Consider the following 27,756-nt stretch of genomic DNA (forward strand, 5'->3'; position numbering starts at 1 on the left):
TAATCTAATAGATGTAAACTATTTATTGAATATTTGCCACCAATATTGTTAAATACATAATTCTGCAGTTTTTCGCTTTCAAGTTAAAATGTCAGAAACACCAAATATTTACAATTCTTATAAGGAATGTTACATAATGACACATTAAGGCGTAAATTCTTTTGGCTTATAATTCTTAAAATGATAATAGCAAAAAAGTGATGCAAAATCTTCATCGTGAGATTATGATTAAGCTACAATGTTTTTACAAAAATATGGTGTAAGATGGCAATAAATCCCATTCAAAATCCTGCATTAGGTCCCTTCAACTGGGACTGATAATTTATATAGTCAAGACTTTAGAGTTTACATATAAAGGTTTCCTATCCACCATTGAAAAGTACAGCTCTCAACATATACAGTTTTTTGTTTGTTTTTCAGGCCACAGTTTTGAAGGTCTGGAGTATCAAGTTGGTTTGATGAATTAGTCGGTTGGCACTTATGAACACGTTTATTGCCCTGTTGTAAGAAACAAAACATATTTCAGCACCACACCAGCAATCAGGAAGCTATCCAATAACTTTAAAATATATTCCACCATAAATCTAGATAAACAGGGACATATATATTTTGCTGAGTAACAGGCAGACTACATATACCACACACTGTTTGGCACTGAAGCACATCAGGCGATCATCTCATACCTTCTCATCAATGGTGGAGATGAACACCATTCTAACTGATGTTTGCATTTAATAGGTAGGCTTAGAGGCCCAAGTATTAATCTCCAACTAAACAAAGATACTAAACTTTTGTACAAGAATTGCACAGATTTGTGTCTTGACTCCTAGGACTCTAAAAGAAAAGTTTCATTCACAGAGTACTGTACACAATAAGATTTCTTACAATGTTGGGTGAAAGGAACACTTCTTGCTTATCAATGTGTGCAAAAAAATATAGTTCTCTCATTCATCTGAAACCCTACCAGAAAACTCTCATTTTAAAAAAGGCTTCTGAAATAGAAGTCTAGCTGCTTCTGTAGAAGCACATTCCTCAGAAGATTTAGTCTTTCTTTGTGAAGTATCTCCAGGCTTTTGAAACTCCTTTCTGTTCCAGAAGTGGCTTTCCATAGGGCCCTGTCTGAGAAACAGATCCAAAGCCTCCTTGGGTGAACACAACTATCTGAGTGGCTTTTATTTTTCACACTGGCCAGGTGCATTAGGAATTCTTATTCATTCGGCTGCACTGCCCTAACCAAAGGGCATCTAAGATTAATAAAAATTTATTATGACACTAAAATCCAGTGACACTTGTACAGCAGTGAACAAAGGCAACTGAAACTACAGACAGTTCAACTTGGGTGTTTGACTGCCATTTTCATTATGGCATTAAACACCAATCTCAAAAGCAGGTGTAGCTGCCCAAAGCTTCCCCATCTTCTCCCTCTGCCACCCGACGTACTGAGCTGACCTCTATTTTGTTTTCAATCTCTCATCCACTCAGCTCAGTTTCACCTTTCCGTTTACAATTTGGTCAGAGCATGCATGGGTTAGTTTCATGTCTGCTGACCTCCTGGGCTGCCCAAACCAGAAAAAGGTCTTACCCTAAACTTTAAAGACACACTGCACAATGCAGAAGACTGGAAAGGTTTGTGCATTAGATTTGCTCACTTAACTTTAAGGACCATGAAACAGGTCAAGGAACAGATGGAATTTTTTCCTCCTCACTGCCTCACAAACTAGAATTGCTTGTGCTGGCTTCTGCTGCAGTTTTATTTTTGTTGCCTTCTAAGAGTTACAATGCACCTAGTTTTGTGTGTGCCGCACAAGGCTAGCTCATTACACGTGTTCTCTTCACAAACAGGCAGGGGAGCAGCTTAAGAGTGGTGTGATCCCATGCCACTGGTGCAGGGATGGGGGGTGGCAAGCAGAGACGTGCACAGAACTGGCAGGGGGGGCGGGCTCGAGGGTGGAGCAGGGATACCTTTAAGGACTGGGGAGGGTGCACTCACTGCATTTCCCCTGCTGGCGCTGCAGTGTAAAAGGGTCTGGCGGGGAGGCAGCGTACCTTCCTGCTGACCCGTTGCCTCCTCGGACTGGAAGTGACCAGAAGCATCCGGCACGCGTACTCACATTGCGTTCACTTGAGCGCACCGGGTACTTCCAGTCCGAGGCGGCAACAGGGCAGCGGGAAGGTACGCTGCCTCCCTGCCGGACCCTTTTACACTGCAGCGCCAGTGGGGGAAAACGCGGGGGGTGGGGGTAAGTGCACCCTCCCCAGTCCTTAGAGGTATTCCTCCCCCAGCCTTCGAACCAGTCAAACCGTCGGTCTTTCGAACCTGTTTGGAGGCACATAAAAGGGCCTCCGAGCAGATTCGTGCACATCCCTAGTGAAAAGTGCAATCCCATGCCACTGGTGGAGGGGGGTGGCGGTAGCAAGTGCATGCCTGACCTAAGCAGCCGCATGCATGGGGGCCACCTGCACCCAGGTTCTGATCGGATGAAAGAGTCCTGCACAACTGGCTCTGCCTACATGATCATTCTACGTCACACACACCCCTGTGATGTGATCTCACACTAGCAGGGAAGAGGCTCCCACGCTGTTAGATGGAGGAGAGAGATAAGGGAACACATTTATTGCCATTTCATGCCAGCAATTTATATTTGGAACACAAACCTTTAAAAAAATTGCTTTAAGACAAACATAAGAATTGCTATGCTGCATCAGACCAAAGCCCACCTAATGTAGCATTCTTTTTCCAGCAGCCAGGTGACCTCATGACAGCGATAGCTGCCTTTGTCCTTAGCATCTGGCATTCACAGATATATGCCCTCTGTACATGGAGGATCACTACCATGGCTAATAAGACAGATAACTGCCATTCACTTGACCATGTAGGATAATTACTTCTAGGCAAACAGGAGATTTCCCATCTCTTGCTCCCCTTCCCCAATGGAATGACACAGGTTGCTCACCTGTAACTTATGATCTGGTAGTGATCCGTTGTCCCTGCGTAAGCACAGAACCCATTCCTTATTAATGCAACGGATCACAATCCAGATCTTAAGGCTCTGTCACAACACCACTTTGGTATTCACACATGATCTTTAGATTGTGCTGGGGGTAATGCAGTTAGATGCTTGTGCAACCTTTCCTGTTTTGAACTAATCAGCTTGTGGTTACCTTGTCCATGAAGTAAGGGGAGGCTTTTTGTTTTAAAATATTATTTGTATTCTTATGGGTTTAAAGGCAAATTAAGATCACTCTTATACCCAAGGATGCCAAGGCTTAGAAAATCAAGCTGTTTACAACAGGTGACTACTTTAATAGAAAGCAAACGAGCATTTACAACAATATACTAGCCCATTTAAAGAATGCTTTTTGTTGGTATGAAAATAAAAATAGAAGAAAAGGATTAAACTGCACTAATTCAACTTGAACAAAATACTTACTTTCCATCTTTAAAATAGGTTTTCAAAGTGTCGCTGAAACTTTTGGAGTATTTTACAAACTCTTTCTTTTGGTGTTCGAGTGCCTGAAAATATGTATATGTGAAGAGTCATTCAATCAAAATCTCACCCTTCACAAAGCATCCTATTTTAATCACTAAACAGAAGTGGCCAAGGAGATAAAACTGAGGAATATATAAATATTTGTCATCTACGTATTTGTATATTCTCCAATAGCAGAATTCACCCATTTACAAATGTCCATAGATGCTTCTAGGAAATTATATGTTTGCACACATGAAATATATATGGATCAACAAAGCTTTTTAAAGTTACACTAAAATTTAATGGAGCCATTACCGATTAAAAGGCCACATACTAAAAACACACGCACCAGGAAATAGGAAAAATACTAAAAACACACGCACCAGGAAATAGGAAAAATATTGGCTTAGTGACAGTAGATAAGGTTTTCATTCTTCTTCATCTGCAAGTCTGCCTGTCTTAACTACCAATGATTGTTGTAATGATTTAAAATTCCCATCATTTAAACATAAAACTGCAGATTCTTTCATATTTATAGCTAATATGTTTATATTTCTGACAAAACACAGCAAACAAGGTTTAATTCACATACCCTCCGGTTCTGGTATTGATATTTCTTGAAGACATTATTTACTGTGTCAAGAAGTTCCTTTATTGCACTGGCAATGTCCCTGTTTGGCAATGAAAAGATAATTACATCATCATTTAAAATTAGACTCATTCAATGCAGAATTCTAATCACTTCCAAAATTATGTCTGACATATATTTCTAAAGGATTTGCTGTTTTACAGAATGAGTTTTAGATGTAGCACAGCAAGACTGAACTGCGAGAACTAATCAGATTATGTGGCACTTCAAAGTCCAAATTAGATTTAATGCAATTTTCATAGGTGGGAAGCTAGCATCTGCTTGCTATAGAATTCACAATACCATTAAGCAGCAGGAGCCCTGGTCTACCTTCAGAATCAAATTTTCCTTTTAGAGCAATTCTGAATACATATAATGAGCAGCTCTGACTTTTGCTATTTCACTCTGAATAAAGAAAAGTGGCCCATGATTTGCCTCAAACTATTTTGTGAGTACTGATCTTATGAATTGAGGCTGTTATCTTGCCCTGGCCAAGTCTCTAGACATTTAAATAAAGCTAAACCACCTGGAAGAAAACTGTCACAGCAAGTATCCTTGAAAGCAATTTAATGTCAGTAGCCCTGACTCAGGATTAATGGATACAATTTCATCTGGTTCTAGCTTGGCAGGATTTAAGGTCACGTTATAACATGACAACAGCCTTCTGTTGGGCTATGAGAAATCAGAAGGGAGAGAAGGTAGTTCATTATATTCTTTGCATACAACTCTCACTTTTTCACAATTACAATTAAGACCATGGGATGTCTACCAAAAGCCACTTCTAAAATTAAAAATCATAGCCTGGGAAGGGTTTATGCAAATATCTTCACACAAGATAGGCACATAACCAAGGATCTTTGAGTGAGGAAGCATATTCATGCCTTCAGCCTTGCCGATAAATAAAGGTCTCTCGTCTTCTTGGAGTTCACGCTGAGAAACAACTGTCAAGGCATACAATTTTAAATGGCTTAACTGCCATGTTGAATACAATTACACACAAGTTGAAACTATAATTTGACAAGTGGAGACTGTCAACAAGATGTTGAGGGGCATTTTGTGCTTGGCACCTCAAACACCATAACGGGGCATAACTACACTAAAGCTGCGCAGAACTCCGATTCAGAGTTCAGCATGGAGGATGCTATTCATCGAGCCCCAGATCTGAGCAGTGCTGTGCTACTGTAAATGTTTGAGTGTTGAAAGCTATTTAGCTGAAGAGCAGATAATATGTTTTGGAAAGAAGTTATAGTGCAATTGTTCTCCTGTGATATGCAATTCCATTTCAGGCCTGGCCATGCAGCCAAGCCGAACAGTGAGTAGCACAGCAGACAAAGAGGAAATTTCACATCCTACTGTCTGAGTTAAAAGGCATTTGGAAGGGGGTGCAGGATATGCACCCCTAGAGATGTGCATATTAGGCAGAACAGAAATATGATAAATAAATAAATATGCACCCGATGACGCTGGGGGAGAATTAGCTTAGTTTGAAGGAACAGCCTCCTCTACTCCTAATAAAATGTCCTCCCCACAAAACCCTTAACCTGCAAAGTGTGCAGAGATTGCTTGTGCATGCCTTGTCACCCCTCAATACTCCCCACACTTAAACAGGAGCTTGCAGAGGCTGTGTGCCTATCCATACACAAAGGAATCAACAATACATTAACAGATAGCAGATGTTTTCAAGACAATGAATGGTTTCTCGTGCCCCCCCCGCCCCCCCTCCAAAAATTCAATTTTGGCCAATATCTATTAGATTGTAATCTAAGATTGTAGAAAGAGCAATTTAAGGTTAATTATACCAAAATGTTTTCAAAAGTTAGTTTAAACCCCATGGTTACCACTGGCAGTAATCCAGTAAGTTAAACATGTTTAAGCCTGTTAAGCATAATTTAACTGTGCTGTATGGTGGCCACTGAGTTTTTAAAAGTGTTTGTGACCCATCGGGGCTGCTGGACATGTGACAGACAGTCCCAGTGTTGCAGAACAGTTAGTTGTACAATGCCTTAACACAGCATCTGCACAACTGTAGAGCGCTGCTTCCACTGTTTCCAAAAGTAGCAGTATACTTCCATTGAAACTTGGAAGCATGTATATACTAGCTTAAAAATGCGGCCACCACCACTACGTCTGGCTAGCTGGAAACCCCACTTTGACCATTCACGTCATTCTTCCGCTACAAATCTTCATTCCTGTTTTAGAGATACCTACAAGCCAAGCAGATAGCCAACAGGAGAAGCTAGTATTCGTTGCTTGAGAAGGAGGGAAGAAAGCTTTCTGAAGAGAGCTATAGGAATGCTGGGTGTCTGCTTCATGAAGGAATAAAGAGGTGGTTGCCACCTACACAATGCATTCTTGACTTCACTTGATATTTGACTTTCATGGAAGAGGCAGTCAATTGACAGTTTCACTGGCCAACTGACCAACATCCCAACCTTCATCACTGCAGCTCCCAGAACAGATTACAAAAAACGAAACACACACAGCTAGATTTGAATCGCCACTTATGATGCAGTGCTCCTCATTGTCCTTCAAGACTCTGTACTTTCTCCAATGCTTTTTAACATCTACATGAAACCACTAGGAGAGATCATCAGGGGATTTGGAGCTGCGTGTTACCAGTACGCTGATGACACCCAGATCTACTTCTCCATGTCAACTTCTTCAGGAGCTGGCATATCCTCCCTAAATGCCTGCCTGGAAGCAGTAATGGGCTGGATGAGGGAGAATAAACTGAAGCTGAATCCAGATAAGACGGAGGTACTTATTGTGCAGGTTCAGAACTCTAGAGACGATTTCAATCTCACTGTTCTAGATGGGGTCACACTTCCCCAAAAGGAACAGGTCCACAGTCTGGGAGTACTTCTGGATTCACACCTCTGCCTGGTTTCTCAGGTTGAGGCGGTGGCCAGCTGCGCCCATTTCTCGAGATCAATGACCTCAAAACAGTGGTACATCTGTTGGTAACCTCCAGACTTGACTTCTGCAATGTGCTCTATGTGGAGCTGCCTTTGTACGTAGTCCGGAAACCTCAGTTGGTTCAGAAATGCGGCAGCCAGGTTGGTCTCTGGGTCATCTCGGAGAGACCACATTACTCCTTTACTGATGGAGGTACACTGGCTGCCAACAGGTTTCCGGACAAAATACAGAGTGCTAGTTATAACTTATAAAGCCCTAAACGGCTTAGGCCCTGCATATTTAAGAGAGCGTCTTCTTCACTACGAGCCCCACCACTCATTGAGGTCATCTGAGGAGGTCTGTCTCTAGTTACTGCCAACCCGTTTGGTGGCTATACAGAGACAGGCCTTCTCGGTCACTGCCCCAAGATTGTGGAATGCGCTCCCTGCTGAGATACGATCCTCCCCATCTCTGGCAATTCTCAAAAAACACTTGAAAACCCATCTTTTTGCCCAAGCTTTCTCAGCTACCTAAATTTTTTAGGTTTTAATCTATGGTTTATTTTTAAATTGTTAAATTGTTTTAAGTTTTTTTTGTATATGCTTTTAACTTGTTTTATGCTATTCTTAACTGCCCAGAGACAAAAGTTTGGGGCGGTGTATAAATTTGATAAATAAATAAATAAAAATAATTGGCAGCAGCTCATACAAATGCCCTATGCGTCCCAGAATCACTGGAAGACAGACCCTCCCCATCCATAATGTGACTGTTTTGAAATTAGAACCAATAGCTAGTTGAGATACAGTACTAGACCATGGTTTGAGTCAGAGGGCACTGATGCAGGCATTTTGTTGAAGCGAAGCAGATCTACATCTGCTTAGTGCCTGAATGAGTCAAAATCAAAAGTTTTTCATGAGTTTAAGGGGACCATAGACTGGTGTGCACCCTCCCCTGCTTGTGAATGTAGGAGAGGAGAGCAAAAGCTTTCCATGAACTGGGCAGAGTATTTATTTATTTATTCGATTTCTATACCGCCCTTCCAAAAATGGCTCAGGGCGGTTTACACAGAGAAATAATAAATAAATAAGATGGATCCCTGCCCCCAAAGGGCTCACAATCGAAAAGAAACATAAGATAGACACCAGCAACAGTCATTGGAGGTACAGTGCTGGGGGTGGATAGGGCCAGTTACCCTCTTCCTGCTAAATAAAGATAATCACCACGTTAAAAGGTGCCTCTTTGCCAAGTTATCAGGGAAGTATGCATTGCTGCCCCCACTTGCCAAGTAGCAAGTGTTACTTTAGCCACTATGGCTACAAATACTGCTTATGCTGCAGCAATTAAAGCCATTCAGGCCACCAAAGTGGCCAAAGGCAACTGCCATATATGATCACAGAGTTTTATTCATCTTTTGATGTAACTGACAGTTGTGTTTATTCTACAGCATTGAAGTGCAGAAGCATGTCCCTACTCTGACTACAATTACTGCAGTGGGAGAACGCTTCACATATACTCAAGGAAAGACAGGAGAGCACCAAACCTCAAGTAGGCATAAGGCTCCATTTTAGGACAGTCTTTCACTTTGATCAACAAACCAATTTAAACAGAAGCACTTACTTGATTGTCTGAAGAAACCTCACTCTGTCATTAATCTCATCTGGAATCTTACTGAGAATGTGTTTAAGTGCTCGTGCCTTTTCATTTAGGTCTTGGAATTCTGGCTCTGGCCTTTCAATCATATATTCTGAGGAGAGAAAAGACTGGGGTTTTTATTCCAAGTAAATTTCAAATGACTGAACATGCTTGACAGAAATTGCACCAAAAGCAAGTACACCAAATACGTGGGATGAACACACTGAACTATCATTTCTGACCAACTTTGTCCTTTCCTCATAAGCTAGAGTGTGCAGCATTCAGACTAGTTCTGCTTGTGCAAGTAGACTTGCAACAGGAGAGGAGCAGTCCTCTGCATCGTCCGCCCAAATGTCTGAGGGTTGGAGGACCTTCAACAATATTTTCAGGGGACACAGAGGGCTGTAGACAAAGGTGGTGTGGGCAAAAGTTGTCCCTTCACCCTTGTGGAAAGTGAACATTCTACTACACATCTACTAGTCTGGATGCCGTCTCGTGTACATAACTGAAACCTAAAAACATGTGCAAAGAACAGAATGCCTTAAGAATGTTCAACCCCTATAGCAAAGCAGGTGCTGCCCCTGGGGCACAATGGGCATTTAAGAGCCAATGAAGAGACTACAACACAAGGACTTGGGTTCGAACTCCACCTCCATCACAAACCAATTGTAATGCCTTGGGCAAGTCATTTTCTTTCAGCCTTCATTCCCCTTCTTTAAAGCAGGGATATTTGTTTTCTTTAGAAAACTGTTTCTTTCACTCTTCTCACAGACCCAAACTGGCCTAATGGCAGATTAATAGTGCCAGGATTGTAGTCTGTAGAGCATGCATAATTTACAAGTACTTATATAAGATTTCATTCTTGTAGTCAGAAAACATTTATGGATTGGGTTTTTACCTAGCAATCACTAGACAGCATCTAGGCCTTTAAGTACAGCGATACACTGCTGGAGGAAACTCCTTTCATGGATGGAAGGAAAGCTCCACTCGTGCAGTGACGCCTTGCAAGAGCACAACTCTCCTTCCATTCACAGAAGAAGTTTCTACCAACCGTGCACCAACGCAAAGGTCTGGATGCTGCCCATAACCATTCAAGGAGTCACCTTTTCTTGCAGAAACAAAGTAGTAGCTTAAGTATTTTTGACCTAATTTTCAGAAACCCCATATCTTGATAAAATAACCTCAGGCAGCAGGTGTATAGTCATTTATAAGCAATACCTTCAACATCATCCGCTGCCATGCGCAGAAGAGACTCGGTAAAGTTAACTTCAACACTTTTTTTCTCCAAAATTTTTATGATGATGTCTTGAGTGAGACCAGGATTTTCCTTTTCAGCCTGCATTTCAAAGAACAGTTTATTTAGTACAGCAATGAACATCTAGAAACAAACAAACAAAAAAGCTAAGAACAGATACATGATGGAAATTTAAGATAATTTTAAAAAGCTAACCAAGCAGAACTGGTGCATAATAGGCATCCCATTTTGCACAGCATTTTCACCCACCTCCCCCCAAAAGAAAGACTCATGTTTCTTGTACTACATCAATATTTTTCATTTGTCATTTCCCCCAATAAGCATTTGGGTTCTATTCAACCCAAAACAGCATTTAAAATTTTTACCCTCTAAGGTCAACTGAAATTAAAGCGACCCATATACATTATTGTCACTACATTATGGGCTGTCATGTTCAGCTTATCTTCAGTTTTCACTTATCTTCAGTGATACCTTAGAATTATTTTCCCTACAGCTGGCAAAGTGTTCGTATTGTAACAGGAACAAGATTTTGTATACTCCACAGTATTTCAAAAGAAGCTGCAAACCCTCAAAAGTTTCCTACATCCCATGTCACTCATATCCTACACAGTGGTTTTACACTATTGATTCTTCTCTCTAAAAAGCGAAAGTAAATAAAGTACTAACAGCCACCGAACCCAATAAAGCCTATACTTAATTATGAAATAAGGTTTCCCCCCAAATTTTTTAAAAAAGAAAAAGATGTTCCTGATACAACACATATCCACTCAATAAATTCTCCCAGTCATAAATTGGAATGACTGTCCTTTCCATTTCACATGCTTGTGTCTCAGCATAGTTTGAAAGCACCAGTCCGTCCTTCAAGACAAACTCCTGCCCTGCAACAGGCTATTCTAGACAAGTGATGGCCAACTTCTTTAATCAGGAGGCTGCTGCAGCCCTGGCTGTCCCTGCACCCCAGAAAGAGCTTGGATAAGGAAGGTGCAGCTCCTGCAGGGCAAGCAGACAGACTGGCATTCCATGAGCCATGGAAGGAGAGGCCTCTGTATGTCCTTCCCTTTCACACTGCAAGGGCTCCCAACCAACCAGCAGTATCTTGCAGGATTCTGTTGAACTGGGTGGTGCCGTTTCCTGATCAACATGCTTGTGAAGCAGCTCTGCAAGCCAATGACAGCATACAAGGCACTACTCCCAAGCTAGTGGCACCCAGCATCTCTCGCCCAACTTGAGATGCCCAGGAGGTTTCTACCTTGTCAGCATATCTGCAAGATGTATATCCAACCATAAAGCGAATCTCTGAAGACTCACTAGAACTTTTGCCATTGCTGAACTGCTTTTATGGGCCCCAATCTAGACAGCCAGGTGGTCAACTGTGAGTGCCCAGTGCGTCTTTTGGTGGAGGCAAGCAGTTTTAGGAACCCTGAGAACTTTCAAAGGAACCTTGCAATGCAGCCTGGAAGAAAACACTCATTTTCAAAGGCAAAAAAAATAAGGAATTGGTGGATAAATGCTTGTGCGTGCATAAAAGGGTCTTCTGGATTGTCCATGAACATAAATTCTATCTTTTAAAAATGCTAAGATGTCTATTCTCAAGCAAATAGCATTTCTTTAAGGTTCTAATTCAAACTGTTGGCACAGTTCACCAGAGATGCCCAGTTCATTCAGAGTTTCCCTCATATTTCACTTAGAGATACTCTGATCTCTGTAATACTTCAGAGTCTTGCCTAACTTGCCAAAATTCTTTTGTGATCTGCGGTACCCAGACCTGAGCACAGTGCTTTCAAAACAAATCTACAGTACAATTTACCAACACTAAACCAGGGCTGTACAGCTTTGACAATCCAGATGATGCTGGATTACAATTCCCATTATCCCCAGCCATGGGTCAATGTGCCTAGGGATGATAGGAGTTGCAGTCCAAGAGCAGCTAGAGGAATCAAGTTGTGCAGGCCTGCACTAATAAGAAGATGATTATTATGCACTAAAAAAACCAGTACTATTTAGTTTTTTGGTCCTGGAAACCAACCAAAGCCTTTTGGAAGCTATCACATAAAACTACCATCAGCAGAAGATGTTTCTTCTCTGGCTATCTCTTCAGGGTTCAAGAGTAGGTATTAATATACTTCAATTATTCCATTTGCCCCAGTGACAGAAGGTAGACTCAAGTCCTTCGATAAACACTTGGCTAATCTGAACATTAGCAATAGGACTTGCAAGTCTCCCTTCAGCACAGGCCAGAAATTAAGCCTTCTCCATAAATACTACTTAACTTCAGTGGCCGAAAGAATTCATACTTTATTTACAGTGAATATTATACCAAAATATATTGCAGAGATATAAGTAGCAAAATAATACAGTAAAAGTACTGTAAACTATTGAAATGTGAAGATAAATTTCAACCAATGATTGATTGCATCTCTCAGGATGACAATATTCTACTCTATGCTTTTTTCTTTTTTTTTAAAAAAAAAGAGGGATGGCTCACTTCCATACAGTAAAATCCCAAACATTTCTCCACAACACAAGTCGCTCTTGTTAAAAGTGTTCACAACTCTTAAGAACAGAACGGGGGGGGGGGGGGGGTGTTCCATTTACCTGGTCAAGCAACAGTTGTCCCAGGAAACAGGCAAGAGTGGCAGAATCCATCACTTTCCACTCATGCCTCAAATAAAAAAGGGTGCTAGGGAGCAATCACGATTGCAGCCTTGATAGTCTCATAGCAGTCTTTCCAGCTTGGGGAAAGGGCAGTTTAAGCTCTTTTCATTATTTGAAACCAGAACATACACCAGGGCTAAAACTGCACACGACATGGCTACCTCTGCTGCATCTCCTGGATTTAAAAAAAAGGTGGAAGAGGGAGGAATGTTCTTTATGTCCTTTCTGGCTAGGAAAATAATGCAGCAGTAGGGGGCATGGACATCAGAAGGAACAGAAGTGGGAAAGAGGAAATGGATGTCATCTTCACATCTGAAAGACTGCAATATATATCACCAGTGTCACTGGAACAGGGCTCTGTCTGCCTGTGTACAAACAGTATAGATACTGTGCACAGGTGCTGGCATTTAATATACAAGTTAGTATAAACCAAAGCAATACCACTGATCCATCTAGTCCAGGGTTTCCCAAGTGGTGGTACTCCTGATTTTGCTGAACTACAAATCCCATCACCCTCAGCTACAATTTATTTGGATGATGGGATGTTGGGAGTTGTAGTTCATCAACATCTGGAGTACCACCAGTTGGAAACTACTGATCTAATCCAATACAGTCTATTCTGACTAGCGACAGCTCTCCAGAATCTCTGGCCTCCTACCAAAACTGACAGGAATTTAGCCTGGGACCTTTTGCATGCAAAGCAGGCACTCTACTACTGAGCTATGACCCCATGGCTGAAAAGAGGTAGCTGGATTCCGGACAGAACAAGTTTGGTACTTAGATCTGCTGTGCCACTTAATCCAATTTTTACATTTTATTGATATATATAGGAATGTATGTATATATAATCAATTTTAATTATTCTCACCTTAATAAAGGCTGCTCTCAGTGTCTGAGCTGCAGATAGATTTACCCGCTCTAGCTGCAAGGAGGAGTTAAAAATAGTAAGTTACATTGACTTAAACAAGATACAAACAGTCATCTCTTGCCTTCTCAAACTTCAGGATTCCCAGCTAGCCCAGGTGAGTTAATTTTCTTCTCCTTTAGTATAATGGGATCCTGCCTCTTAAATCAAAATTAAGTGTCAATTCATATACAAATGGATCTCGTCACTCCTGGCCCCAACACCCAGTTTCACGTATCTGCAATCGGGCAATTGAGACTCAACCTTGGTATTTGCAGTTTACAAAAAAGCGTTAATATCCATCATCTGTGGTTACTATGTGGCTGGAAATGACCTCTAAGGCCATTTCCAGCCACCATTTTGTTGAAGAGAGCTATTTTGTGGCTGTTAAAAAATTAGGTACTTTTTGTGGAAATTTGGCCCAACTGGGGGTTGGAGGGCATTGCTAGACACCTGGAGAGCATGGTGTGTTACTTTTTCTCTCTTATTTCTGCTTTTTAAAGCTTTTCCCTGTTTGCACCTTTTTTGCTCTCTAGGAACCTAACTCTCCAATTCCTATTGACTACAAGTCTTGTTATCCGTGTTTTGTTATAAGCAGTTGCAGCAGAGAACAGAAACCCCTGGGGATAATGAGGTCCACCTGTAACAGCTTTCAAACAGAAATAGCAACCTTCAACAAATTTCCTCTCGATAGCTACATGATAAAATCATTATATGAACTGGCCCAAGACTGTAACATTACTTGTCACTAGGGATGTGCATGAATTAGTTCGTGCACTCCCAGAAAGCTGGGGGTGTCCTTTAAGGGGCAGGGAGGGTGCCCTTACCTGCATGGCATGCACGCTGGCCACTTCCGGTATGACTCTGACTGGGGCTGCAAGGAGATACACTGTAGCCCCATGCCAGCAGTTTTGGGGAGAGCACCGGTGGGGGGAAAGCAGTGGGGCAGGTAAAGGCACCCTCCCTCCCCTTAAAGGAAACCCTCCACCTCCTAGCCTGCTCAAACGCTGGACTTTCGAACCAGTTTTGTACTCCAGAAAAGGAGCGCCAAACCGGTTCGTGCACATCCCTACTAGGCTCCACATTCTGACATCACTTTAGCTGTTGGCCTCAAAATGGAAAGCAGTTTCCACTGCATAGCTTCAGCTGTTCTTTCTTAAAGGGACCACCTCCTCTCTTACAGTCTTAAACGCCCCTTTCTCGGCAGCAGCTGCTACCTCGTTTCAAAGACAATGCACTTGGCTAACCTGCTACAGTACGCCCCTTCCCTAATAGCCAGCAACTTGCTCTCCAAACACAACAGTCAGGTTGTGCACAGTCATTCAAGCTGCTAGTCAGTCATGCCCCAGCTCATTGCTGCCCAGACCCCAGGGGCTGAAGGAAGCCCCAAGCCCTCTCTTCAGAGCAGTGGATTGTGCTTTGGCTGCAAGCACCTCCTCAGCTCAGCACACCCTTTTCCTTTTCTTGCAGCCGCATGCACTCCAGAGCACTGAAATCCCCCAAGCCAAACTCTTTCTGAAAGCAACCTCTCTCAAAAGCAGCGGGCTGCATTTTGGCTGCCAGCACCTCCTCCACTTTGCACGCCCTTTCCCTATTCTTGCAGCCACGTGTGCACAGGTGCTTCAGCAGCAGCATGTGGAAAGGACGCATTCTCAGCACACGAAGCAGAGGCAGCAGCAACTGGAAAGCAGCCTATCATGCTGCTGAGGAGTGGTGTTCCGAAAGGCCTGGGGCACCCCACAAAATGCCCGGGTCCCCTTCAGAGTCTCCAGAAAAATCTCCATCTACCTACTGTACACTTTCCCCCTCAAATTAACCTGCCTTCCCTCCAACATCAGTGTTCAAAGTTTAAAAATTTGGATTCCTTATTCAATTCTATAATTTTCATGTTTTCTTTAATTGCTAATATTGCAACAGTATTGTTTTTGAATATTTTTAATTGCAAATGTATAGTATTTCAGCTACATTATGGTTTAAATCAGTTTCTGTGGGCTAGCCTGGGAACCTAACCACCAATTCCAACATTGTTTCTATGAGAAAATGTGTTCCAAGTTCCAAACACCTGACTTACAAACATTTTGAACACAACCCGTTTGTAAGTTGGGGACTTCCTGTATTTGCAAAGGAATTTTAACCAATTACTTATGTTAATGTAATATTTGTATATGGTTTACTGGAAGATTACCAAAGACAAGCTGTTCCTTTATCTATAGTTAAAACAAATGCAAACTCCAGCTTCTCATATCAGCAAAGGTTTCTGGGTTGGACAATGTATAACAAAGATCATTTTTGTAACAACTTCAGTGGCCGTAGAAGCATAACACCAGACACTGTGCCTTCTACTCAGCGCCTGCTCAAACTGGGACACTAATTAAAACCTACTGAGTTTACATTTCAGAAACTTGAAAAATGCTTGGAAGCATTTTGAGAGCCTAGACTTCCTGAAAAGAGTCAGAATTAAGGACCAAACTGGGGCAAATAGTTAAAAGGTTATAGACGTTACTTTTGGTTGGGTGGGGGGGGAGAAGGAGAGCCAGAAAAAGTGGAAAGCAGAGTTGGGGCTGCGAGAAGACTTTGTTAAGAACTATAGTATATCAGTGTAAATATTATATACAAGAGCATGGTTTAACATTAGAAGTCACACCTTGATTCCCAAATATGATAGTGTAGAAATAAACTAGAATACACATTACCTCATTAAAGACAGGATACATAACAGCATACAAAGGCATGGAAACCATAGAAGTGGTCTCTGCTTCATTCTTTATCTCTTCCATTGTCATCCTCATTCAAAGAACCACTCTTGAAGGAAAAAACTATTCAAGCAATGGACTCCTCATTCACTGAAGGGTTGCACCTTTTCTTCCTCGTGTTGAAGTGTTTTAAGAACTGAAATATACAGTATGGCCTTGAAAAGAGAGGAAGAAAATGGCTCCATTACAATCTATACTAATTTTTGAGACAAGAAGTACTAGCAATATTTGAAGGCAGTAGGTTTGGTACTGCCTCTTTCCCCTTCTAATCAAGTTTTGAATATGCTGCCATTTAGCTGAAGATTTATATGTAATTAAGGCAAGGCAATCGAACATGCATTGCAAGTCATTGTTCACCCTCTTTCTTGAAAAGAGCAATGAAATGCTCTTTAAAAGTTTCTTTTAAAGAAACTAGGTCTTTAATATGCTAAAGGTCAATGCTGTTTTTAAAATAATTTATATTGTAAGCATTCAGTGCTAGTGAATTTACTCATGCTTACAGTGAATTGCTTAGAAAGTGATGTAAGTGACCCAAAATAGCAACATATATAGTTGTATGCCAACATAAATGTCAATGACAAAAGTTAACATTTGATATTCATACCTGCAATCCATAGCAGAACTGTTTTGATATAATTTGAAGATAAACATAAGACAACTTATTCAAACCTCTATACTACAGATCGCTTTAGAACAAAGGTCTCAAGCTCCGTTTCCATATGGGGTGTGCCAGCAACTTAATGGAAAATAATAGTTCAGGTAACTCAATCTGGTCTGAGAAGTCTTCCACCCTGCCCAACCCATTACACTTACAGAAGTAAATCAAACAGTGGACCTGAATTTCAAGTATTAGTAAGGAAATACAGCAGCCAGCTATTTCACAGAGTGTATCAGAAATTAAAGCTGGAGAGATGTCAACTGACTATATACCTAGATCTTGCTTTTGAGAAGGTTACAGAATACTAACTTAATCTATACCAAGCCTCTGTATGCTCAAGTATCATTAAGAAATCAGCTCACTACCACCCCTCTCCCCGCCGTTGCTATTGCCCCGACCACATGGCTGCACCGGAGAGAGCTCCCGAGAATGCTTCTCCCTGGTGCCAAGCAGCAGAGCAATGGAAGTGGCCAGGACCAAGTTAACCCACCTCCTTCCCTCATTGGCTGATCCCAGCCATGTGGAGGGGGAGGCAAGATGGCACCCTGTGCCTGCTTCATGTGGTGGGGGGACAACCCTGTTCCCCGTCCCATCGCGCTGGTGCGGAGGCAGGGAGTGGGGCCAGCATTTTGAGGTTAATGTTAGCTATACAATCTCTAGAATCTCTGGTCTGCCTAATAAAGTATTGAACAGGAATATTCACTCACCAAAACACTGCATGAGTTTGTATTTCTGCGTTTGTAATTGCCGAGTGCAAATCCTACACTGAAATGTAGTTGTGGTCAGCTCTGACCATAAGTCCTACAGTGTAGGAGACTTAAGACAACAAATGTAATGTAGAGGATAAAGCAGCTGCTTCACCAACATGTAGTCTCACCTCTTTTGGCTCTTTAAACCAGTTAATTCTCAACTAAGCTCGAAAGTCTTTCATAAGTTACAAAGTGCTAACATAGTTCTCTTTACCTAGAAAGCTGAAAAGCAGATCAAGTGAATATCCATGAGGAACCCCCTCACAAATCTTGCAAGGTTGGGGAGATCAAAATTTCAAAGTGTATGGAGAATGTAGTTTGCATAGCATTCTGAATCGCAACACTTTGGGATGTTTTATATTTCAGCAAATCTGGGCTTCCTCATTTGGGTGTTCACCTACCTGCCCATTCCTTGTTGTTTCACTTCCTCCAACAATCTGACCCTGTTTCCCCACCAGAACCTTTCCACTTCCCCATAGGTGGATGTGAGCCATCCCTCTTCTTCCAAGGAGAAGGCAACATGGACAATTTCTTCAGCCACTACTAGTTACATCAAGGAAGCTATGGTTCAAACTTCATTTCAGAAAAAGGCTACATTAGGGAACAAGGAAGCTAAGAGGACAGAAAAGGTTACAGGGTGATCTGAAGATCCTCCCCCTACCCCAATCTGATTTGGGGCTGCAAGTCAGAAAACTACACAGAAAGTGTAGCAGAAAGGAAAGTGTGCCCTAGGCCTTGTGCTTTCTTCCTCAAGAGACCACCCACATTTGTAAGTAATGTAGTTCTATTATTGGTGCTTTCTGCTTCAGAATGTATAAGTCTCTTCCTACAACTGCTTCCCAAGGAAATGAGGGTATTTCAATGGAGGCAAGCTTTCCACATGAAAAACACTTCATCCTGCTGTATCATTTCTGAAGCACCTGAAGAGTTTGCCAGCTTGAAGTGCAGGGAGGAAAATCATTTCAGGATTTGAACTCCATGAATATCCGAAGCAGAATAAAAAGCCTCCACAAGCATGGTCACATTTTTCAAATACTTCAGGCTAACTGGTTATTTTGCTTCTTGGGGGAAGGGAAAAATCTCTGCTCATCTGGATTAGTAAAAGAAGATGTGTTCAGGTCACCAGCGATTCCTGTAGTGCATGAACATGAGGCAACTAGAAAATGCATTAACTTGTCAACCCAGGCTTGAATGAGCAAGGACACTTCATTGAGGGCCAGAAGGTGCAGTTTTGAATCGTTAGTGGTGCTGTGCACCACCAAACTGCAACTTCTGCTCAAGGCAAGGAAGTCAGGCAAGCTATTCACTGCAAACAGAAAACTACCCTAGGCAAAAAACAAGGGGAACACCACAAATAGAACTGCTTCATCCCTTATGAAATGTCAAATGTGTGTTTAAAAGTTCCCATGTCTAAGTGCCCGCCTCCCTTGCCACACACAGCAAGGTTCCTTAGAAGCTTACAAGAAGTTCTCTTGTGGGCAACTTCCCTAAAGGAACCCTCTACAGAAAGCATTTCTAGAAGGCATGATGTTTATAATCTAGTTCAATGTTTTCAGTGCAAAGCTAATATGCCACTGGTGGTCACAAGTTCAGTGCAACTTAAGACTATACCCTTCCAGGGTACACTATAGTACATGTACAGCCCCCAGTGCCTTGGAGTGGTTTTGTCATTAGTCCATCTAGCCAAGGAATATTTCCATCAAGATCAGAGGGGGCATGCCCCCAACACCAGGTGCTAGGGAACAACCTTTAAAAATAAAAATAAAAAAAAATTGACGGGGGTTGGGAGGCAGAGCAACAACAGAGGCTGCCCTCTGTTCCCTGCTTGTGGGTTTCCTAGATTGGTCACTGGTGAAGCAGGATGATAGTAAGGCCCACAGGCTCTCCTGACAAATAACAAGCTTATACTGAGTTGGGCCACCCAACCTGGTTGAAAGCAGGAGACTTGGAAAACTGACCAGAAGTGCTTCCGTGCTTTAGCATCTTTACCATGAACCAATCCTTGAGCCCATCTGCAGCACCTTCTACCCACTTCCTCTAGCAGAAAAAAGCTAGAACCTAGAGCCTAGACTGTGCCACTAACTGCTAGAGGCCACAAGAAACTGCTCTACATATACCAACTGATTGTATTTTAACTTGGCAGTCTAATTGTAGACTGCTTTTTGAAGCACCCTGACTGAAAAGCAAGGTATGAACCTAAATGTTAGGGCAAAGTGAAAATGAACCAACCCATCTGTAGGTCCAAATGGGAGAGGCATTTCAACATGTTCTCAGGGAAGAGGCAAATGTTCAGTTGCTATTTTTAAAAAATATTTATAACCTGCCCCTCCAGTACATTACTGCTCGGGGCAGCTAACAACATTAATAAATACAATGTAAAATAAAAAGATTAATAAAGTTAAACAAGTTAAAAGAGCAGGCTAAAGCAATTTTTTTTAAAGTTTCAAATTAAAAGTTATATAAAAAGCCAAAAACTGGACTTTTGGGGATAACATCTATTCTAAATATAACAAATTAAACGTGGAAAAAAGAGAGAGAGCTTAGTTCAATAACAGTATAGAAAGTTTTATTCTCCCCTTTATGGTGGCCGTGAGGCACGCAGATTGGTCTCCACTATTAGCTTCCTTAAATCCAGAGCCAAACGAAGTATGACCAGTGGTGAGAGGTGGAGGGGACAAGGAAGATCCATGGACAACCAACTCCTCAAATCAAGGCTGGTTTGACGTAACTTCGAATGGAATTCAGCATTTTCCTAATGAAGAGAAGTCAGCTTTGGAAGATGTAGGATGAAGTGTGTCTGACTATATTGCCATACGTTTAGCATACAAACAAAAGCTTAAGGGAAGCTACAGCAAGGTAATTAACCTTGACCAATTTTCCAACACATTTTCTCAGCACCCCAGCCACAGAGAAAAGCAGATAGAAGCTGGCAGCTGTATATTTGGCCAAGACACATGCACATTGTCAAGCCAAGTTGGCATGCACAACTTGTGCACTTAGCTTCTGAAAAAATTAACACTCATGCTAGGAAGAGTCTGCAGTCCCCAGTCAGGATTTAGCTAGACAAATGCAAACAATGTTTACTAGCTGGCCCGGGTGCAGAGCATCTGCGCCCCTAGTTCACCTTTTTTTCTCCCCCTCCTCCCCCCACCAGTTCTTGGCCCTCCCCCTCCCTCTTGGCCCCCCTCCCTCATTCTCAGGGACTCCCCCTTGGCTCTGCTCATTCTCAGCCCTCCCCTCCTCAGCTCTCCAGTCATCATTTCGGGGCTCTCTGCATAGGCCTGGCCAGTCATTTGGGCATCAAAGAAGGAGATTTCGCCACCCTCTTCCACACCTGCTTAGCCATCCTCCTCATGAGTAGGCCAGTTGGAGGCAACATGTGCTCTCTGCCAGCTTGCAGTCAAGGCCACAGGTTGGAGGTGGCGTGCACTTCCGCTGGACCTCCCTCCGCCACCAGCCGCCACTTCCACTCCCCACTTTCTCGCTCCAGCTGGTCACCTGGCCAGTCGCTGCCACTTCGCCTGCCCACCCGTTTACCTTTTTTCCCCTGGCCGCCGCTTTCTCCCCCTCCACTCCCTGCCCTCCGTTTGCCTTTTCTTCCCCCACTGCCGCTGTCGCTTTCCTCTCCCCCTCCTGGCAGCTCACTCAGAAACTCTTGTGAGAGCTGCTACACATAGGATTAGCCACGGGTATGCTTCAGAGAATTATATAGAGAGATAATAAGCGGGGGGGGGGATCTTTTCTATATTCTACCATCCTGCTACTATGAAATGGTTAAACATGGTTAAAGCAAAGCTGTGAAAACCATTTTTAATTTCTAGTAGCCAGTACTGCACAGTGCTAAAAATAATTCCAGCAACCAGACATGGTCAGCAACAATTTCTAGGCACCTCGACAACTTAGGTGTGTGGAATTTTTCCAGAACCAGACCAAAGCATCGGCAACAAGGAAGACTAACCATGCCCAAACTCATTGTTTCCAGCTGTCATGATTCCTACATCCAAGTATTTTTTGAGGGCGGAAACCAATTCCATATTGAGGATAACAGAGAAACAGCTCAAATTATAATGAGCTCGTGTCCAGCGTCCGGATGTAAGGCTTGCCAGAGCTAATATTTCAAATTTTTAGGTACCAGCATCAAATGTCTAAGTATCTGGAATGTTTCCAACCTGCATTTGAGGATAACAGAATTTAAAGGATAGTGAAGTGAAATAAATCCTCCAGCGAAAAGCTTGACTAACAAGCAGAAGGCTGCTAGTTTGAATCCCTGCTGGTACTATATCGGGCAGCAGCGATTTAGGAAGATACTGAAAGGCATAATCTCATACTGTACAGGAGAAAGCAATGGTAAACTCCTCCTGTATTATACCAAAGAAAACCACTGGGATCTGTGGGCGCCAGAAGTAGAAATCAACTTGACGGCACACTCTACCTTTTTATTCTCAGGTAGCAAGCAGTTGTATATCACCTGTTGGGAGGGATGCAGCAATTGTGTGCAGGTAAGCACAGAGATTCACAGGTGGGCTGCTAAGAACTGAGCACCATGTTACTCTGTCTATGCCAAGTTCACCAATTAGAGTTTGGCACTAGCTATAAAAGCAATATAAAATGTTTAGTTACATGACAGTAAGATATGCAAGTTGGTTGGAGTGTCTGTGGCATCTAGCCCTCACTGCTGAGCAAACTGCCCACATTCAATTTAGCTCCATTGCATAAGACAGCTCAAAGAGAATGAAACAGTGTCACCAGCCCAGTGAGCGTCATGACATCACCTTATCAATTCTTCAATTCTCTTCCAGCATTAAAGAGAATGCCATAAAGCTGCCAGGAGCTTAAAGTAAAGTGTACCGTTGAGTCAGTGTCGACGCCTGGCGACCACAGAGCCCTGTGGTTGTCTTTGGTAGAATACAGGAGGAGTTTACCATTGCCATCTCCTGCACAAAATGAGATGATGCCTTTCAGAATCTTACAACTGTCTATATCAGAACAAAAATTTTTAAACTGTATGTATATATGCGAGTGTGTACATACATACATACTGAACTTTAGTGTTTTATCTCTACACTCTCAGGACTAAAATCCAAGTGGGCTTCTAGTTAGAATTGCCCACTTGTGAGTTTAAAATGTTTTCCCAGCCCAGGAAGAATGATACCAATGATTACAATCAAGCATATTTTAGGGTTCCAACCAATCCCACATACCATTTAGCTGCTGGATCACCAAGTTACAAGGTCACCTTTTATGCACAGTGAGGGGAAGTGGGGCAAGGGGTGAGGCCCATGAATCCAAAGACCAATCTCTCCTACTACGTGTAAAGGCCTAGAAAACAGGCCTAGAAAATGCAGCATTATCTAGGAGGATAGCATATCCTGAATTAGTTCGACTTTATAGGAAGACTATCCAGGTCTCTCTTCACAACAGGTGGAGCTTACCTCACTTGGCAGCAAGTGAAAATATATATCTGTGTTTTAAAATGTTGGTTACTTCAACCAATCTCTAAATATAAATTAACCTGAATAGAAGCACTCAAAGCTTTCCAGAAAGGTAGGCATTCCACTTTTACACAGAATGCTCTGTGAATTCCCTACTCACACCTCTGTGTTTGGCAGTATGCCAACTGCTTCTCTGCATAGTAGCTACACATTAATCCCAGCAGCAGTCTAGCCTTTCACAATTAGAACCATAATATTTAACACTTCTCTACTTATTCTTTTGACCTAGTTTAGTTTAATATGCCACAGGGGAAAGATGTCACTACCTGTTCTTAATGTGGTCTATGTGAAGATTATCTCTCTAGAAGAACAAAGTCTGTTCTCCATCTATTCTTCTAAATGTCTGCAGAGAAAACAGTATTGGCTTGACATTTCAGTCTCTCTTACTGCAGCTGCTAACTTCTCCCTTGACTTCTTTATGGAGTTATCTTTTTAGCCATGAGGGATGTTTTTCTATTTAATGTGGATACTTCATCTTATCAGGATATCTAAAGAACAGCTCATCTGGCTTCAATACCCGGGGCAGGTACTGCCAAACCAAAACAGATCACAGGCCAGTTTCCCATGTCTGACAATGGACAATTACAGATGCTTAAAAGGTGATAGAGAAAACAATATTTTCAGCATAATCTCTATCCTTCAGTAGGAATAATGCTATATGTGTAGAAAGCTAGCATGCTGCAGAGAACAGCATGACAAATTAAACCTGCAGGACTACAGTTCAAATCCCAGTTTAGTCATCAACAAGCCAAAATCTCACCCCTCTACAATACTCTGTAAACAGAACCAGAGGCTTTTCAGAGTGGATTCTAAAAGCAATTGTATAGAGAGCAGTGGTGGCTCACTAAGGTCAAACTAGATGCAATTTTAAACATGCAACAAGGAATAAAGTGCTTGTTTTTTATTCTGTGAATAGCAGCTGGAGGGGGGAGGAGGTTAACCCTAAGTCCCTGCCATGGCTCTGATATATAGACAGAATTCTAGTGCGTGCGCTCCCTCTCTCTCTCGCTCACACACACAGCTATTTACCCTGATAAAAGGTATTTCTAGTGGCAACAACTCTCCACTCCTGGGCAAACAACAGCTATGTGAACTGGGGGCAGGGACAGGGGCTGATGATCCAGATTGAGTCTGTGATGAGGACAAGAGGGTTAACTCCTCTGCAAATCATGTAAAAAGTACACAAGTTACAATCACAAAGTAAAATCTACTGACAAGATATAATACCTAGATTGAGTTTTAGTGGAGAGTGCAGTCACCACAGATATTGTACAGCATGGATTCAACTCAAGGGCTTCTAGGCAGTTAATTATAGGCACGTCTCAAGATATTTGCCTTGACCTCTATATGTTGGACCAAAAAACTCTTGAAAACATCTGCATGTGTCTCTCCTTCTAGTCAACTGAACATCACCTAGTGATTTTCTATGGCAATAAAAGGTTGTGTTGAGGAGAACATTAATGAATTACTGTCACTTAATTTTAGGACTTCCTTTTCTTGGAGTATGTCAAAGCATCTTTTGGTAGTGTTAAAGAAGTTTTAACTCTTTAGGTGTATGATGGTCTAAAATCACCATGTGTTTACTTAAAGTGTATGTAGGTATAATGCTTTTTTACCTCTCAAAATCAAGATCTGCCTACTGCTTTTAAAGGTTGGACCTTTGAAAGATGGCACACAGCTGGTGGATAGCACGGCAGGTAGACTTTCATACCTGTCATACTGATTTGCTCAATCCTCATGAAGTTCTAGAAACTGAAAGAATGTCTGTACGTGTCCATATGAACTAAACAGCAATCACTTTCATTTTCTATTTTTTCAAATATAAAACAAAAAATTAGAAAAGCATTTTGACATCTCAGCATGAATGACTGCACCAAAACATGCAACAAACTACCTTTTAGATATCTGAAGATTTAACATGCACAAAGTATGAGAAAAAGATATTATGCGCTATTGATCGTACAAATAAACAAGCCTCAACAACAGAACCCTAAGCTTACAGATACTTCAGCTGGAGCTCAACTCATGGTTACATCAGCTACATTCAAGTAATCAGGTGATATCATGGAGAGATCAGACAGTCCATCAATATATTGGTACCTTCTACATCTAGCAACATGATGGAGAATCTCTCTCTAAGCCTAACTTTAATATCAAGCCTGCCTCTTGGTGTCTCAGCATTTAATGATCCTTCACTGTCCCCTCCTCCTTCCTATATTCACTTTTCAACACAAGTTTCCAAAGCAGTTTACACTGAAGTAAATAAATAAATATGATGGTTCCCTGTCCCAAAAGGGTTCACACTCTAATAAAGAATCATAAGGCAGCCATTGGAAAGTGGATGTGCTGGGCCAGTTACTCTCTCCCTACTTAACATAAAAAGAATCACCACTTTGAAAGGTGCCTCTTTGCTCAGTTAGCAGGTCTCCTGACCGATATAGATTTCTTGGCCATCCTAAGGAAACTATCTAGAGTCAGGCTACCTTTCTTGAAGACAAAAAATAATTTCTGGCTTCCAGATCTGCTCAACCTAGTCACATGAGGAGAGAGCATGCACCTTCCTCAAGGGAAAAAAAAACCCATGGAATGTTTCCTCCCTTTTCTCAGTTTCCCAAACTACCTATTCCCTTATTGGCAAAAGGATCAACCAATAGAAAGTTCCTTTTATTTGAAAGCAACCTGTGTAACCCACTCAGTAAACCAAAAAGCTCTTCCTCACACAGGACACAGTCTTCTGGTTATAACCCCAACAAACCACATATACCAATTCTGACTCGCTACAACTGCTGACAAAGCACCAATCCAATCCACACCCAACGTTCCCACTCATCCCACTTTCCCCCTGAACATTCCCATTCATAAGAATATAACTGCCACTCATGCTGCACAGTAAACAATCCATCTAGTCCAGAACACAGTTTCCCACAAAGATCAATTATTTGAGATCCTCATTATCCCATGCCTCAATGCCAAGCAGTACTTAGATCTACTGAACAGCCCTCTCAAATTTATCTTCTAAGTACATCAGCACGTTACATCTAAAAGATGTGCTTCAACTTGCACACCCAGACCTTGCCAACTCTATACTGATATGGTAAAAGTGCCCTTGTAGTGTCCAACAGGCTTCAGGATGTGAATTGTGTGACTGAATGCTCCCCCATTAAAAACCCACTTCCCTGCATGTAAAAAATTGAGTGTCAGGGTTGTGACTAGTGTGGGGCCTAGTCTTCTCTTTATTATATACAAGCAAATGTATATACCACCCAAAATTTATGTCTCTGGGCAGTTTGACAGGAGTCAGGAACCATTTCAAGAAGAGGCAGTCCTGCCTCCTTAGGCTGGAGGAAACACCTTGCCCCTGCTCTTTCCCTCATTCTCCACTGCGCCCACTTTGGCACTAGTATAATAATTCTGCATGTGGAAGGATAATTCTCCCTTGTGGAAGGGTTCAGACATACCACCACCACTTCTAGGTTGATGTGGTACAAGTCAAGGGCAGCTTTACCTTTTCATGGACTCCTTGTGTAGACCAGGCCCAAGTCCAGGCTCAATCAGGTTCCAACTCCTGAGAGGAAGAAACTCCTCTTTCTACCTTGACCCAAAAGGGCTCCCAGCTTGCTCCACCACACATACCTTCAGCACCACTAGCTCAATGCAGTCCCCCCACACTCTGGTTCTCCCAAAGCGAGAACCACACCAAGTGCCCTCTCAACCCTGGCTACCATACGTACCTCCACAGCCCCCCACTCCCCGCCCAGTCTCCCGACCCCCTGCCCTGTTTCTGAGCCCCCCACCCCAATGGAAACGGGGCTCTACAAGGGCCTCCTCTTCAGATCGCGGAGTCTGCCCTATTCTTCGCCGCCCCCCCACACAAAAAGCATCCATTTCTTCTCCTCAGCCAGTTCCCTCTCCTCATACTCCCTCCTTTCGCTTCGAGACCCGGGGAAGAAGGAACCGGTCCTCTGGAGGCCGGGGACACGAGACAGACACACACCCCGCCCCTGCTCTTTCCCTCTCCCTGCGCGGCGCCCGCTTCGGCACTAGGCCCCTCTCGACACCAAGGCCGGCCCGTCAGATTCTCGAAGCCCTTTTACGCCTTTCGGGCGGCGTAACTTCTGCAGGGCGGCGAGGCCCTACGTAAACTTACGAGTGACCCCTGCGGACATTGCCAGGGCGACCCCGCAAAGAGATTAAAAGAAAGAAAGCGGCCGCCGCTGCCTTACCTCCCCTCCCTGCCCACCCGCCCTTCGAGGCCTTTGGGGCTCCCGAGCCGGCTCTACCGTCACCGACACCACCCCTGTCTTCTTCTTCGCCGACGCTGCTGCTGCTGCCGGAAGTGCCCGCCGAAGAAGAAGCGTCTTCTTCTCTCACCAGCCGCTGTCGTTACCCCACACCAGGCGTTGTCCGGAACTAGCCGGCAACCGCGCGGGCCCATGGGACATGTAGTCCGCTTTCCGGAAAAACTCCAGCTCCCGAGAAGCATTGCGGTGGAGAAGCCCCAAGAACCCAGGGGCTGGAACGGGGCGAGGGGGAGGAAGCTTTGAAGGGACATCAAGAGGAGGAGGTGCGTGTGGGAAGGCAGACCAATCGGAGCGCAGTGTTCGGAGTGAGGGCGTAGCGCTGCCCAAATTAGGGGAAAGGGGGCGGGGAGGCGGGGGAACT

At 42.9% G+C, this 27,756-nt stretch overlaps 1 protein-coding gene across 5 annotated transcripts; it reads right to left on the minus strand.

Moving 5' to 3' along the window:
* On the minus strand, positions 1-27,596 carry PDCD10 (programmed cell death 10). Of its 5 annotated transcripts, none has more exons than XM_053307048.1 (8): positions 27,375-27,596; positions 16,136-16,350; positions 13,407-13,460; positions 9,847-9,964; positions 8,614-8,740; positions 4,066-4,144; positions 3,432-3,514; positions 1-498 (listed from the first exon to the last, which is right to left on the minus strand). In XM_053307048.1, the coding sequence occupies exons 2-8, from the start codon at positions 16,229-16,231 to the stop codon at positions 417-419; spliced, it is 639 nt and encodes a 212-aa protein (XP_053163023.1). In that variant the 5' UTR covers positions 16,232-16,350; positions 27,375-27,596; the 3' UTR covers positions 1-416. The 5 variants fall into 5 exon arrangements, with proteins under 5 accessions (XP_053163023.1, XP_053163022.1, XP_053163021.1 ...); XM_053307047.1 differs by having other exon boundaries at positions 16,136-16,348; positions 27,347-27,596; XM_053307046.1 differs by having other exon boundaries at positions 27,318-27,596.
* Positions 27,597-27,756: the final 160 nt, after the last annotated feature.

The sequence above is a fragment of the Hemicordylus capensis genome, chromosome 3, assembly GCF_027244095.1.
Source record: "Hemicordylus capensis ecotype Gifberg chromosome 3, rHemCap1.1.pri, whole genome shotgun sequence".
Lineage (NCBI taxonomy): Eukaryota > Metazoa > Chordata > Lepidosauria > Squamata > Cordylidae > Hemicordylus > Hemicordylus capensis.